Source organism: Lemur catta, chromosome 21 (genome assembly GCF_020740605.2).
Source record: "Lemur catta isolate mLemCat1 chromosome 21, mLemCat1.pri, whole genome shotgun sequence".
NCBI classification, from domain to species: domain Eukaryota; kingdom Metazoa; phylum Chordata; class Mammalia; order Primates; family Lemuridae; genus Lemur; species Lemur catta.
In genome coordinates this window covers 17,929,273-17,944,208 of record NC_059148.1, presented here as the reverse complement: position 1 = coordinate 17,944,208, position 14,936 = coordinate 17,929,273, and the positions used below count along the sequence as shown (strand labels likewise).

The window sequence follows — 14,936 nt, the reverse complement described above, 5'->3', positions numbered from 1 at the left end:
GTCACCTTGTCCTCCCCTGCTGTAATCATGGCAGCCAACAGTTCTGAGCTCACATTCTTACTCTGTCTTGACAAAAGAGAAAAGGGAAATCTCCCCCTTTAATTCAAAAATCCAGGAGAGTTCTTAAAGGCCTGATGGAATCCTGGGCTCATTTCTGACCCGTCATGGTGGCGAGAGGGTTGGGGTACTGACACTCGTCCAGCCTGGTCCTATGCCCGCCCTGTGTTCTGAGAAGACGGACAAAGGTGGGAGCAGACACAAACAGCAGCCACTTGCACTTTGCATATAGGGAGAGATAGGGTTCAGGGACAGAGGCTTGGCAAGGACTGAGGTAGCAGCTGATTGATGGAGCAAAGGACCCCAGATCCCCCAGCAATCCAGTCCCAGCCATTCCTCCTGGGGTGCTCATGAATGGCTCTTGGCCACGACCCAGCCAAGGCAGCAAGCAGCGACAAGCCATGCCTGACTTGTCATGTGAGGGTTCTGGCTCAGAGCAGTGGTCTTTACACCTGTGCCTTGGAGCCCTGGGATTCTACCAAAGTGCTTCAGGGCCAAGCGGATGGGTTATTCCCCTACCTTAACTGGAGCCAGACTGGTCCTCTTTTATCTGCTTTCTGTATCTATATTCCACAACAGATTTCTCTTTGAGAAGAGGCTCTTCTATTTTGAAAAAATAAAAAAATTTACGTGGAGAAACGGACATTAGGAGAAAAGAGCACTGGATCTGGAGCAAGGAATATCTGAAATTTAGTGCTGATTTTGCTGCTGATTTCCCATGTGGCCTTGAACAAGTCACTTCCCTTCTCTCGTTCTCTGTGAGCTTAGGGGTTTAAACTCAGTGGTCTCCAGGGTTCCTTCCAGGTGCACATGTTATGGGGTCTCTGAGCCTAGAAAGCAGGCCTTTTACCTGACTATCTCTTGCAAAACAATCATAATTATAACATGAACTATGATAATTATAACAAAAGCCAACATTACATGGAGTTATCTGTGTGCCAGGTACTGTTCTTGGTGCTTCGTATGCATTAATCTGTTCCTCATGACAATCCTTTGAGGAAAGCAATGTTACTATTCCTAGTCAACAGATGGGGAAATCAAGGCACAGAGAGGCTAAGAAACTTGCCCAAGATCACACAGCTAGTAAGTGGTGAAGCCAGAAGTCTGAGCCCACAGTCCCCATCATGCTCAATTGCATTTCTGCTCTGTTTGCTGCAGAGTTCAGATACACAAACATATGTACATATAACGTGCCAGCCCTTGTCATCTTGTTTTCCAAGAATTCTCTGTTCTCCCTTCCCAGGAGTATTTGATTCCATGGTCAAGCACTAGTGTGCCAAAATTCTTGTCATTTAACTCCTAAAGTGATCATTCCCCGAGAAAAAAAACAATGAAGAATCATATTCCTGACTCATTTATTCCAGTCTGAGTGCCCTTAGGAACAGTTGGAAAATGGATGCTTCACTATCTGAATCAGAGGACGACTGTGTTAATGAGTCTCTTATTGTTTCCAGCCTGAAATCTTACAAGACTCCCGGCTCATCACACTGTACCTCACGATGCTTGTCACCTTCACAGACACTTCAACATGGAAAATTCTCCGGGGAAAAGGTCTGTGGGACTTGTCTCAAAATCTTTCCTAACTGGCATTTCATAGAGAGCTTGGGGGATAGGGGACCTTCACTCCTTTTTTTTTTTTTTGAAACGGATTCTTGCTCTTGTTGCCTGGGCTAGAGTGCAGTGGTGTCATCATAGCTCACTGCAACCTCAAACTCCTGGGCTCAAGTGATCCATCCTTCTGCCTCAGCGTCCCATGTAGCTGGGACTACAGCCACGCACCACCAAGCCCAGCTAATTTTTTTTTATTATTTTTAATAGAGATAGGGTCTCACTCTTGCTAAGGCTGATCTTGAACTCCTGAGCTCAAGCAATCCTCCCACCTCGGCCTCCCAGAGTGCTAGGATTACAGGTGTGAGCTACGGCACCTGGCCACCTTTTCTCCTTCATAAAAAGTACTTTTGCCACCACAAACTTCAGGGAAGGCCCTGAGACAGACAGATGAAGATGCCCTGGGTACATCCCATCAGACCGCATTGTAGTGTCCAGAATACGTTCAGTATCGCGTGTTACACTTTCCCCTTCTTTGAATTTATGTTTAAAGGCATGGTTCTGCTCTCTGTTTTTTATAGCTCCCAGAGTGCCTCAGCCTCCGAGTGATAACATTCACTTAGGCCATGCCATTTCTTCTGGAAAAATCATTAGGTAGCAAATAATTCTGTTTTGCCCATAAAATTTGCATTGTGAAGCTGCCTCCTTCCCTGAGAAGTGTCCTCGGCCTTATGTGTTTCATACAGTCATTTCATTCATTCAACAAATAGCTACTGTGTGCCAGGCACCGTGCTCGGCACTGGAGATGCAGTGATGAACAACACAGAAAGGTCACTGCCCTCCAGGGACTCTAGATGCTCCCTTCCTCACAGAACTTAGAATCTGCTGGGGGAAACAAACATTAGATAGAAGTCACTCGTATATATGTTAATACAAAATGACATTATCATGGTCCGTGCTCAGAAGGAAGAATACGAGAGAAATGATACAGTTCAGTGGGATGGGGGAGGCCTTGCTAGGCCTGGGGCTCAGGCTTTCCTGAAGCAGTGATGTCTGAGCTAAGAGCTAGAGAGAGACTTGGATTCACAGAGTGCAGAGGAAGGATGAAACTGTGACAGAGGGGAAACTGCACGTGCCAAGGCTCTGGGTCAGCGAGAAAGGTTTATTTTAGGCATTATTCTGGACTCTGAAAGTTGCTGAGTTCCAGGCCCTGCCAGGAAGCTCATGTCCTGGTGGAGAGGGGAGGCAACCACAGAGAGCAGAAAGTCCCAGGCACTAGGAGGGAGTTAGAAAGGTGCTGCAGGAGCTAGAGGCCAGGGGAACAGTAGGACCCATCACCCGAGAGACAACACCTGACCCAGGCCTTCCAGGAGAGACAGAATTCCAGATAGGCAGGACCTCCTGGTACTCTGGTTCTAGACCTAAGGGAAAAGGAAGGCAAGCCAGGGAGTATCTCATTTCCTTGCCGCCTTGGGCCTGAGATGTCATTTTCTGTCCCACATGAACAGGTCACATTATGGCAAGAAATTAAGAAATTTTTTTCTCAAACTCTTTTCTTCATTTTAGGTGAGAGTCTTCGACCGGCCATGAACCACATTTGTGCAAACATCATGGGACATCTCAACCAGCGTGGATTTTATTCTGTGATGCAGGTCTGTGACCCCATCCCCCAACATGTGACCTCCCCACTCTCCAACACCTGCACTTGGATTTTTGCATTTGGTTTCGGCGTATCTGGTGACCCCTCCCTGAAACACTTTTCCCAGGAAGCGTTTGATCTCAGTGTCCTCTCCTCCCTCCCTGTGGCTGGGGTCAGTTAGGGGTCAGGTAAAGGAGGACAGTGGCACTGGGATCCCTTTAACGCTCTGCATCTTTGACTATAAGGGTAATCCAGTCTCTTGAAATTTAAACTGGGGAAGGAGGCCTCAGGGCTGTTCCCTCAGGTTCCTTCTTGGCTAGTGTTCTAGCTCTGTGTCCTAAAACACCCTCTGTCCATTCTGTACCTTATTGTGGCCACTTTGTACCTCCAGGGAATTGTCAGAAGCCTAATTGCTATTTAAAAGTGCAGTCATGCCGCATAATGACATTTTGATCAATGACAGACCATATGTGCAACAGTGGTCCCTTAAGATTATCATACCATATTTTTGCTGTGCCTTTTCTGTGTTTAGATATGTTTAGACACAAATACTTTCCATTGCATTATAACTGCATACAGTATTCAGTACGGTAACATGCTGTATAGGTTTTTAGCTTAGCAATAGGTCATGCCATGTAGCCTCGTGTGTTGTGGGCTATGCCATCGAGGTTTGTGTAGGATACTCCATGATGTTGGCACAGTGACAAGAACCACCTAACAATGCATTTCTCAGAACATACCCCTGTTGTTCAGTGATACATGACTGTGGAATTCTTGAGTTTGAGAAGTAATCTTTTCTTTTTTTTTTTTGCAAGCAAGCAAAGTGCCAAAGTTTATTAAAGTGTGGTACATGGTACATTCCAGAGAAGGAATGGGTCAAGCCCCAGAGTGAAGGAGACTGAGAAGTAATCTTGAGTTAGCCCTTCTTTCTACCTGGCATTGTGATGGGGCTGCTTTCTGATTGGGTTTCATTTTCCCCGTAGAACACCCCTGTGAGGTAGTGTGATGGCCAAAGGTGGCATTGTCAACAGTTTATCTCAGCAGAGGGAGCGTCTGCTTGACACTGTCACTGACCTGCTTCTAAAATAAGATGGCATCTTGAAGTTTGCAGTTTGTTCTTTTTATTAGCTGTTAATTTTTTTACTAATAACTTTATTATTTAAAATTTTTAACACAATATTTAAAACAGGGAGAGAATGGTAGGATGAACCTCCATACCCAATACATTTTGCCCTTTCCTTTTTAAATAACATTCCGATACAGTTTTTTACCTGAAGCACTCATTTTACTTTTTTTGCTTCTTTTTTTATGTACAAATGAATACAAAGTTGGTGTCGCCCCCTGACCAGTTAAAATGTTCTTTTCAGGTATTGTTGACCCGTGGCCTGGCAAGACCCCGTCCTTGTCTGTCCAAAGGCACTTTAACGGCGGCCTTTTCTCTGGCACTGCGGTAAGAAACCACAGCCGAGGTGCTGGCATGTTTCTGAGTGCTTCCTAGTCTTGGTTTTCTTTTCTCTTGTACTGGCATCAGGTGTGGACTTGCCCACTGTGTCAGAATTTACAGGAAGTATTGTTCTTAGTGAAAGTGACGCATTTGTGACTGCTCCAACGTCTCCTTAGTCCTCAGTCTGTAACCTTGAATACTTTTGCAGTGTGATCGTGATCTGTGGCATGACACTGTTTAAAAGGAATTACTTTCATTCTGCCAGTGGCCAAGATGCAATCATTTTTCTTTTAGAGGTTTTAATTGATAAAATAAAGGGCACTTAAGAGCTGGAGGAGGCCCGGCAGAGGGCCAGGTAAAAGGATTAAGGGAATAGCGTTATAAGCACAGGTGTAAAGTGTTAGAATATGGAGGCTTCCCAAGGATGTGATATTTGCCTTTACTAAGTCAGTTTGGAGAAATAAAGTACATAAGAAGCTAAATATTTTCTTGTAGAAATTGTACCTGTAATTCTGAGACCTGCCAAATATAAAAAACTGTGCTTGTTGATGGGTCTAGGACATTCTTAAACTGTTGAGGGGAACACTAACCTGGGGAGATGTTAGTAAGAGCTCCTAGCAGAGGGGGTGTCATGGTCAAACCAGCTTGGTAAAAGCTGCCTGCTCTGCCCCCTTCTGCTAATCCACAACGCGCTCTGGGGCTGAAAGCTCTGAGAAGTCCTGCAGTGGTAGCAAGACCCCTGGGTTTGTTTAACCCAATGTTGGTCTAAACATATCTGAGAATGGAATAACCCTGCCTTGTTTTTGGATGGTGGAGCATGTCTCTTAATAGTCCATGGAACCATTTTCCGTGGAACACCTGTTCAGAAGATGATGGTCTAGAGCATGATTTGGCAAACTTTTTCTGTAAAGGGCCAGATAATAAACATTTTCAGCTCTGTGGCCCATACAGCCTCTCTCACAACTGCTCTGCCATTGTGCCCTGAAAGCAATCACAGACAGCACATGAACAAGTGAGCATGGCCGTGTTCCAGTAAAATTGTATTTACAAAAAGAGACAGTGGACCAAATTTGGGCCTCTGGTCTAGACTGTGCTTTCGAATAACCGCTAGCCATAGTTGTTAACACAGGCACTGATATTTTGAGCATTTCAGCCTTACAAAATGTTCTTGTCCCAAAACGGTACTCTTAGAAGTGTAAGTTTATAATATGAATTCTGATAGCCTAAATGCCAGCACCACAGCTGCTCACTGGTATTGGAGCACATCAGCTGGAAGAAATCATCCCCACCCCCCACCATAAGTTGTTCTCGTGATCTTTTTTTTCCTGCATGGCTTCTGATTTTTTTAAATAACATCTTTATTGAAATGTAAGTAACATCTATACATTTCAGTCATTTGACATGTACGGTTTGGTGGTGTTTAGTGTAGTCAGAGTTGTGCGGCCATCACCACTATCTAATTGCAGAACATTTTCATCACCCTAAAAAGAAACTTTGTACCTATCAGCAATCACTGTGCTTTCCCCTCTCCCCAGAACCCCTGGCAATAACTGATTTACTTTCTATCTCTTTGGATTTTCCTTTTCTAGACATTTCACATAAATGGAATCATGTAATATGTGGTTTTTTTGATACTGGCTTTTTGCACTTTGCATAATGTGTTCGTGGTCCATGCATGTTGTAGCATGAATCAGTACTTCATTCTTTTTTATGGCCAAATAATATTCCATTGTATGGATATACCACATTTGAGTTGTTTCTACTTTTTGTTATGAATAGTGCTACTGTGATCATTTATGTACAAGTTTTGATGTGAACATATGTTTTCATTTCTCTTGGGTATACTCCTTGGAGTAGAGTTGCTGGGTCATGTGGTAACTCTAACTTTTTGAAGAATTGCCTAACTATTTCCCAAAGTGCCAGCACCATTTTATATTCCCACCAGTAATGTATGAGCTTCCAACTTCTCTGCATCCTTGCCAACACTTGTTAAGTCTTTTTGATTAAGCCGTCCTAGTGGGTGTGAAGAGGTATCTCGCTGTCATTTTTGATTTGTAATTCTCTGGTGGCTAATAATGTTGACCATATTTTCATGTGTTTATTAACCATTTGTATATCTTCTCTGGAGAAATGTCTATTTAGATCCTTTGCCCATTTTTTCATTGGGTTCTTTGTGTTTTATTACTGAGTTGTATGAGTTCTTTGTATGTTCTGGATACAAGTCCCTCATTGGATATATGAGTTGCAAATATTTCCTCCCATTCTGTGAGTTGTCTTTTCACTTTCTCGGTGGTATCTTTTGAATCACAAAAGTTTTTAATTTTGATGAAGTACAATTTCTCTGTTTTCCTTTTGTCGTTTGTGCTTTTAGTGTAATATCTAAGAAATCATTGTCCAACCTAAGGTCACAAATATTTACTCTTTTGTTTTCTTCTAAGAATTTTATGGTTTTAGTTAGAAAGCTAACATTCAGGTCTGTGATCCTGTTTTGAGTTAACTTTTGTGTATGGTGTGAGATAGAGATCATTATCTTATTTTAATGTTTATCTTTTCCTGATGATGGAAGTAATGCATGCTTATTATAGAAAACCAAGATAAAGCAGAAAAGTACAAGGAAGAAGAAAATTTATCAGAGATACATTGAGTGATTGCCAAACTAGTTTCCAAAGCGCCTGCACCATTTTACAGTGGTGTACAGATACATCTCAGTGATATATTGTTAACATTTTTTAATGTCTTTCCCGTCTTTTCTGAAATTTTATGTAGCTGGATGCGGTGACTCGTACCTGTAATCCCAGCACTTTGGGAGACCAGGAGTTTGAGACCACCTTGGGCAACATAGTGAGACCCTCGTCTGTACAAAAAATTTTTAAAAATTAGCCGGGCATGGTGGCGTGTGTGCCTGTAGCCCTAGCTGCCCAAGAGCCTAAGGCAGGAGTATTACTTGAGCTCAGGAGTTCAAGGCTGCAGTGAGCTGTGATTTTGCCATGGTACCCCAGCCTGGGTGACCCCGTCTCAAAAAAAAAAAAAATTATACGTATTTATGTTCATGTATATATTTTTAAATGTTAATATCATACTACATACATTTTTAGATAGACTGCTTGTGAGTTATTGGTGAGTTACCGCAGAGTGAACATACTTGGGTAAGCACTACCCAATTGAGAAATCGATCGTACCAGTACTCCAGAAGCCCCTTTTTTTCCTCCCTCCCCATCACAAGCCCCTTCCTCCTCTCCCAGGTATATGGTTTTTTATCCTGCTTTTTTTTTTTAAGTATATTATAGCACGAACATTTTCTCATGTGAATAAAACTTCAAAACTGATTTTTCATAGCTGCATGGTCTTATATCATTTGACTGTACTGTCACTGACTTAACCATTTCCCTACGGTACGTCCCAATTTTCAGCCTTTAGTTTTCCTAGATGTCTTGTGAAGCATAATTTCTCGGGGTTTGAGAGTATTGGTAGGGTCGTTCTTTCGTACAGGGTGCACACGAAGACCTGTCTGAACAAGCTCCTCTCTCTGTGTCTAGTCCCGTGATTGCTGCACAATTTTCAGACAATCTGCTTCGGCCGTTCGTCATCCACGTCATGTCTGTTCCTGCTCTTGTGACTCATCTCAGCACAGTGACCCCCGAGGTAAGCGGGCTCCATGAGTTCCCCCAAAACTACCCATTCTGTTTTTGCTTTTCTTTGTTATAAATCAGAAAGTGAAATGTTTTCTCTGCTAATTCCCACCCCTTCTCCTGATTTTTCTTCTAAACAAGTTAGTAGCCCAAAGGAGCAGGTTCTCGTCTTTGTCCATTTTCCTCTTGGGGATCAGTAGCCTGTTCTGCATCAGTAGGGGGTGATCTGCAAGTGACCAACGTCACACTGTAGCGGGAAACTCTTCCCATCAGTTTCTGCTTTAACAGTCTGCAATTGTTTGCAGCGCCTCGCTATTTTAGAATCTCATGATATACTTCGTAAATTCATCATATTTTTAAGAGACGAAGATCGATGCCGTGACATTTGTGAAAGTTTGGAAGGATGTCATACACTCTGTCTAATGGGTGAGTGTCCGTGGCTGGAATGTGGTTGTGTCCTGGCCATCAGGGAAAGCCCGAGTGTTTTGCTTTACACTCTTCTAGAGATTCCGAGTTGTTTTAAGTTACAACTGGAAGTGCTTACATTAAAAAAAAAAGTATTCAAAGAGTTAAAATAGACATGTAAATTAAAATCACATTGAAAATATACCAGGCTGGCAAGCTAGTTAAGTGACCATAAAGGAATGTTAGATTTCAGCCCTTAGCTTCCTGGCAGCCTAGGAGAAAAATGAAAGTGTGGTGAGTTGCCTGGCTAATTCGCTTCTCAAGGGAGAAGGGAGGGACTAGTTGGGTGGGGCTTAGAGCAGAGTAGCGCCTGCTGCCCCTGTTGTATAGTGTTTTTTTGTAGGTGAAGAGAGGGTTTGTGGAGGCAAGCATTTGGAAACAGTGGAGCCACATAATTCTCATTGCCTGTTAGGAAGAAATTTATTTTAGAAAGAAAAAGCTTCCTGGGGCTAAATTTTAAGAGGAGTTTATGGTAAGAGTCTTCACACACAGGATATTGAATAACTTTGGTTAACACTGAATAACCGTGATTTCCAGGACATTCAGATATTCTTCAAAAGGTCATTTCTTATGTTGACCCTTGATTTTTTTTTTTTTTTTTTTTTTTTTTGAGAAAGAGTCTCGCTCTGTTGCCCAGGCTAGAGCACCATGGTGTCAGCCTAGCTCACAGCAACCTCAAACTCCTGGGCTCAAGCAATCCTCCTGCCTCAGCCTCCCAAGCAGCTGGGACTACAGGCGTGCACCACAATGCCAGGCTAATTTTTTTCTATTTTTAGTTGCCCAGCTAATTTCTTTCTATTTTTACTGGAGATGAGAGTCTCACTGTAGCTCAGGCTGGCCTTGAACTCCTGACTTCAAGCGATCCTCCAGCCTCGGTCCCTCAGAGTGCTAGGATTGATTACAGGCATGACCCACCATACCTGGCTGACCCTTGATTTTTAAATATCAACATAATATTGAACTGTAATACTAACTAAATGTCACATACCTCTGTGTGCCTGACATTTGATGTGTTAATTCACATAATCACATGAGAGTGGGGACCAGTATTCTAATCTTATGGATGAGGAAACAAATTTGAGAAGTGGGTTGAGGGCCACGGTGCAGCTTGTCTGTGGCAGAACCAGGATTTGAAGTCAGGTCGGCCTGTTTCTTACCCTGCAACACATGGCAGCCTCTGGCCCCAAAGGTGCACATGGAATTTCTTCCTGCACATACAACGTGGCTGCCTGAGCTCCAGCCAGAGAGCAGGGCTGGGAGGCATGAAGTGTGTCTGTCTGGGCCCATCACACTCAGCCTTCTCTCCTCGTAGGCAACCTCCTGCACTTGGGCTCCCTCAGCCCCAGAGTGTTAGAGGAGGAGATGGATGGGTTTGTGAGTTTGCTCACCCAGATGCTGTGCTACTGTCAAAAGTATGTGTCCCAGAAGAAGTCCAACCTGACGCACTGGCACCCTGTCCTCGGCTGGTTCTCTCAATCTGTGGATTATGGGTGAGTCCTGGAGACGAGTCAGTGTCTTTCCTGCCGCTTCCTGCCTCTCTCCTCACAGTCTCCCCTCTTCCTTCTTTCTTTCTTCCTGCTTCTGTTGTTTTCTTATCACAAAAATAATATGTTCATTGTGTATAGATAAGGCCAAAAGAGAATAAAAACCAGCCCATAATCTTCCTACCCAAAGATAAGCTGAGTGAACATCCTTTTAGTCTTTTTCTATATAGAATATCAATCATTTTTTACAAAATTGAAATCATATTATTTTGTATTTTATTGTTTTCATTGAATTGTCAGCCTTGTCTACGGATATTTTTTCTTCTTTAGTATCACTTTTATTGATTGACCAAACTGCCTTGTTCAGAGATGCCAAAACAAGACAAATGAGTCAAAGGGAATAGAAGTCACCCAAGATCCTTTTCAAGAGGTAGATAATAAATGAAGAAAATTTTAATTAAGAATCGAAAACATGAGAAACACGAGCCTAGAAGAACAGAGTTCAAGCGAGGCAGCGTCACAGATTTGAAATGTGCACCCGAGGCTGAACGACGTGGCCTCTGGACTTAGAGCTGTTTTCTGATTCAGGTGTCTGCCTGGCAGGTCCCCTCGAGGCAGAAAACTGAAAGGCAGGGAAGGAAATCCCTGCATGTGTTCCCTTTTCCTTTGTATCTGAGTGACATCTTTGGGTTCTTGCCAATTAAAAGACCCATTGCCAGAGGATGAGCCACCCAGTGTGACTCCCCAGCCTGAAAAGGATGTGGTGCTCGGGGAGGCAGGGTAAGGCATAGAGCACCTTAGCAGACAGCCCAGGCTCAGCCCCATTGCCTCCTCTTCCAGGGACTTTGGACAACTCGCTTCATCTCCTTTCCTTGTCTGAAGTGTGGGGATGATTTCCATAGTCCTCGGGCAGGGTTGCCTTGATGGACTGAGCGAGACGATGCACGTAGGGGGCCTAGGAGCAGGCCTGGCCATGCTCAGTGCTGCTGGCTGTTACCACTGTGAAGATTGATGTGGGTTCCAGCGTAGGGTCTTGAGCAGGAAGGGCACGACGGCAGATTTCAAGAACGTGAGTGGCGCTAGGGCACAGTGTGGACTGGAGAGGCAGGGAAACACTGAGGGAGCTGTCAAGCTGTCTAGATGTGGGGGCCACACCTGCAGGCCGGCTGTGAGGGAGAAGGCTTTGCAGCAGGCATGAGGTAGCTTTCGTTGACGGGGTGATGGCTGGTGTCTCTGAGAAGACTGTTATGAGAGGGGGACCTGGCAGAGCAGGAACACTATTGGCAGACAAGATAAAGAGTCTGTGCCTTCAGTATACCAGACCCTCAGTGACAATTTGTTGGTTTCACTTTTTTTTTTTTTTCCAATCTTCTTTGGCATGTTGAGAGGCAGGCCCTGGCTGTCCCTCTAAGGGAAGGGTCCATCAGGAGCTGGGTGGGCTGTCCGTGGCCCTGCGTCAGGTGGGAACTGACGGCCTGGTCTCCTCTGCTCTCTCCTAGCCTTAACGAGTCGATGCACTTGATCACCAAACAGCTGCAGTTTCTGTGGGGGGTGCCTCTGATCCGGATCTTCTTCAGCGACATCCTGAGCAAGAAGCTCCTGGAGAACCCGGAGCCAGTCCACGTCCCCCCACCGTCCCCGCAGAATGTGCTTCCGGTGAAGAGTGAGTGGCCGGAGCAGGCCTGGCCCTGGGAGTGTGCTTGGCTGTCTGTACGGCTCCCGGTTCTCCCTGCGTGGATGTTCCACACTGTGGGATGCCCTAACTTCTCCCACAAAGATTCTGAGGCTGCGTAGATCAAGTTCACATTTAGCAAAACGCTGACAGAAAGTGCACAGGAATAGCAAACAAGGACCAGGGAAATATATAGGTGATCATAGTCTTAAAATTAATCTCCCACGTGGGACTCATTAACCAAGGGCTACCAAGTCACAGACCAGGCTACCCCGTCAGCAGCGTCCCTGTGGCAGCATCAGTGATGGGCTCCATGGAAAAGTTCTTGCCCCCTCTGATAAAAGTTAAGGAAATGCCACTGACACACAATTCACTAGAGTTCCCCGCGTGTGGCAGATTTTCAGTTTTGGGGTGGCTTTTCTTCTACTACTCAGTGAATTGCAAAGCTATTGTCTCATAGCTAGCAGTGAGGAAAGGCTCAGCAAATGTAAATTCCATAGGATATAAATGGGAAGGTTTAAAACAAACGCAGAATACCCTTCAAAACCAAGTATCAGTATTTGAGGTTGTCATGCCTTACTTCCCTCTACAAGCACAGCAAATGGAGACTCAGCCAGGGCCCCTACCTTTGTCCCCCTCTCCTAATATAATATAGTCCTCTGAACTTTTACCTTTGTGGGGACTGAAATCAGGTGATAAAGTACAAGAATTTTATGTAAGATTTGACTATGCCTGGCTTGTTCTCAGAAAGTTTTGTATATTGTGAAGAGGTCTTTGAATTACACCTAAAAACCTATCGTTAATGCTTTTCTGATTTATCTGAAAGAAATTCTTGAGTCAGAGCAGCCACCCCACTGTTTGGCCCTGGCTGTAAATTTGGAACCATACGGAAATGCTCTTCCCCTTCCAGGGTGGCATTTGGCATACGGCTGAACTTCTGCTCACATTTCTGCTTTTCTCCATGCCAGATATCCTAAAACGTGCGTTTCAAAAGTCTACGTCAGTCCGGAATATTCTCAGGCCTGTCGGGGGCAAACGCGTTGACTCTGCAGAAGTCCAGAAGGTTTGCAACATCTGCGTCCTCTACCAGACCTCGCTGACAACGCTGACCCAGATCCGGCTACAGATACTCACAGGTTCGCAGCCCGGGGGCGGCATCTTCCATCTCTCAAATTGGGCAATTTGTCTTCAAAAAAGTTGATACTTGTTTTTTTCTGGCTTCCTTTACTCAGAAAATAGATTTTTGAGGAAGGGTGTTTTTGAGCTGTTGTTCTTAGAGCTTGGCACACCTCGGTTCAATAATTCAAGTTAACCTCAGTCGTAGCACTTCCATTTTGTTGCTCTTACCCAATTACAAAGTACAATGTACTTTTAAAAAGTTATTTTTTTCTGAATAGAAAACTAGAAAAGGCCGGGCGTGGTGGCTCACGCCTGTAATCCTAGCACTCTGGGAGGCTGAGGCAGGAGGATCGCTTGAAGTCAGGAGTTCGAGACCAGGGTGAGCAAGAGCAAGACCCCATCTCTACTAAAAAGAGAAAAAATTAGCTGGGTGTGGTGGCTCACGCCTATAGTCCCAGATACTCAGGAGGCTGAGTCAGTAGGATTGCTTGAGCCGAGGAGTTTGAGGTTCTGTGAGCTAGGCCGACACCACGGCACTCTAGCCACAGTGACAGAGCAAGACTCTGTCTCAAAAAAAAAAACAAAAAAAACCCATAAATCACACTTCTTCCCACTTTCACGTTTATATATCCATTCTTCAAATATTTATAGAGTACCTGTATGTGCCAGGCACTGAGGATAAAGTGGTAAACAAGACAGCCAAGGTCTCTGTTCTCAGGGTGATTAATTCTAGTGTTAGGGACCAGCAGTAAGCATGTAAAAGATAGATTCAGTATAATGATGGTCTCTGTGAACGTGAGCATGATGAGAGACAATGTTGACTTGGACTAGAGCAGGGCTTCTCAGATAGTTCTTTGTTGCCAGGGTGGGGGTGGGGGTTGTCTTGTGCACTGCAGGATGTTTAGCAGCCCCTGGCCCCTCCTCATGGATGCATCTTCTCACCCAGTTGCAACAGCCAAGCGTGGCCAGATGGCCCCTGGGCAGCAAAATCCTTCCCAGTTGAGAGTCGCTGGCCTGCTGTAGTAGCGATGGAGGTGGAAGCGGGAGGACTTTGGGTGTGTTTTAGAGGCAGGGTCTCACTGGCAGATTGGATTTGGGGGTGTGAGGACCAAAGGTTTCCAAGATGATACCAGATTTTTGGCCCAAGCAGCTCTATGGATGGTGGCACTGTGTACTTAGCTGGGAAAAACCAGCTGAGGGCGGGACCCATGGGGAATCTGTTGCGCCATGGCTGTGGCAGTGTAAGGGGCCTGTGGGGCACGCAGGCGGGGCGGGGTGGGGCACGCAGGCGGGGGTGTCCAGCAGGCCTCTGAGGACACTCTGGGCGCATCGGCCGAGGGATGTAGCCTGTGCGTCTGAGTCCTTGTGCTGTCAGGAAGCAGACTTAGCATGTCCTCTGTTTCACCTTGGCTTCCCCCAGCTTCAATGTTTGTGTGATATTTCAGCATCTCTGCTATGGTCATTCATTGCATTCCCATTTTTAAAGTAAGTAGAATAATAGTAGATGAGAGGAAGATGGCTAAATGTGGCAGTCCCGCGAGATGGTTTAAGACAGGGTCAGCAAACTACTGCCCGTGGGCCAGATCCAGCCCGCTCCTTGTTTTTGTAAATAAACTTCTATGGCCACACAGCCAAACGTGTTCTTTTATGTACTTTCTGTGGCTGCTTTCGTGTCCCAGTGGTAGCATTGAGTAGTTGTGACAGTGTTCAATGAAATTTGGCCTGAGAATGCCTCCGTACTTTGAGTCTTTATGTTGGGAACTGCAGACTAACTTAGTATATAAACTAACTGAAAGCCTGACTTAGGAGTATTCCGTATTTTTGTAATAGATAGCTGAGTCTCCACCAATCACAGCAGCACAGGCTGCTTTCGGATCAC

General features: G+C 44.9%; 1 protein-coding gene across 2 annotated transcripts in view; it reads left to right on the top strand.

The window, feature by feature from the left end:
• Positions 1 to 14,936, top strand: part of UBE3B (ubiquitin protein ligase E3B) — a 49,213-nt gene that overhangs the window by 7,994 nt on the left and 26,283 nt on the right. For both annotated transcript variants that reach the window (XM_045534599.1, XM_045534598.1), the window contains 8 exons: positions 1,512 to 1,608; positions 3,172 to 3,257; positions 4,612 to 4,694; positions 8,225 to 8,330; positions 8,623 to 8,743; positions 10,095 to 10,272; positions 11,766 to 11,929; positions 12,907 to 13,074. In XM_045534599.1, the coding sequence (XP_045390555.1) occupies positions 1,512 to 1,608; positions 3,172 to 3,257; positions 4,612 to 4,694; positions 8,225 to 8,330; positions 8,623 to 8,743; positions 10,095 to 10,272; positions 11,766 to 11,929; positions 12,907 to 13,074 (1,003 nt within the window). The remainder of the gene's footprint in view (positions 1 to 1,511; positions 1,609 to 3,171; positions 3,258 to 4,611; positions 4,695 to 8,224; positions 8,331 to 8,622; positions 8,744 to 10,094; positions 10,273 to 11,765; positions 11,930 to 12,906; positions 13,075 to 14,936) is intronic.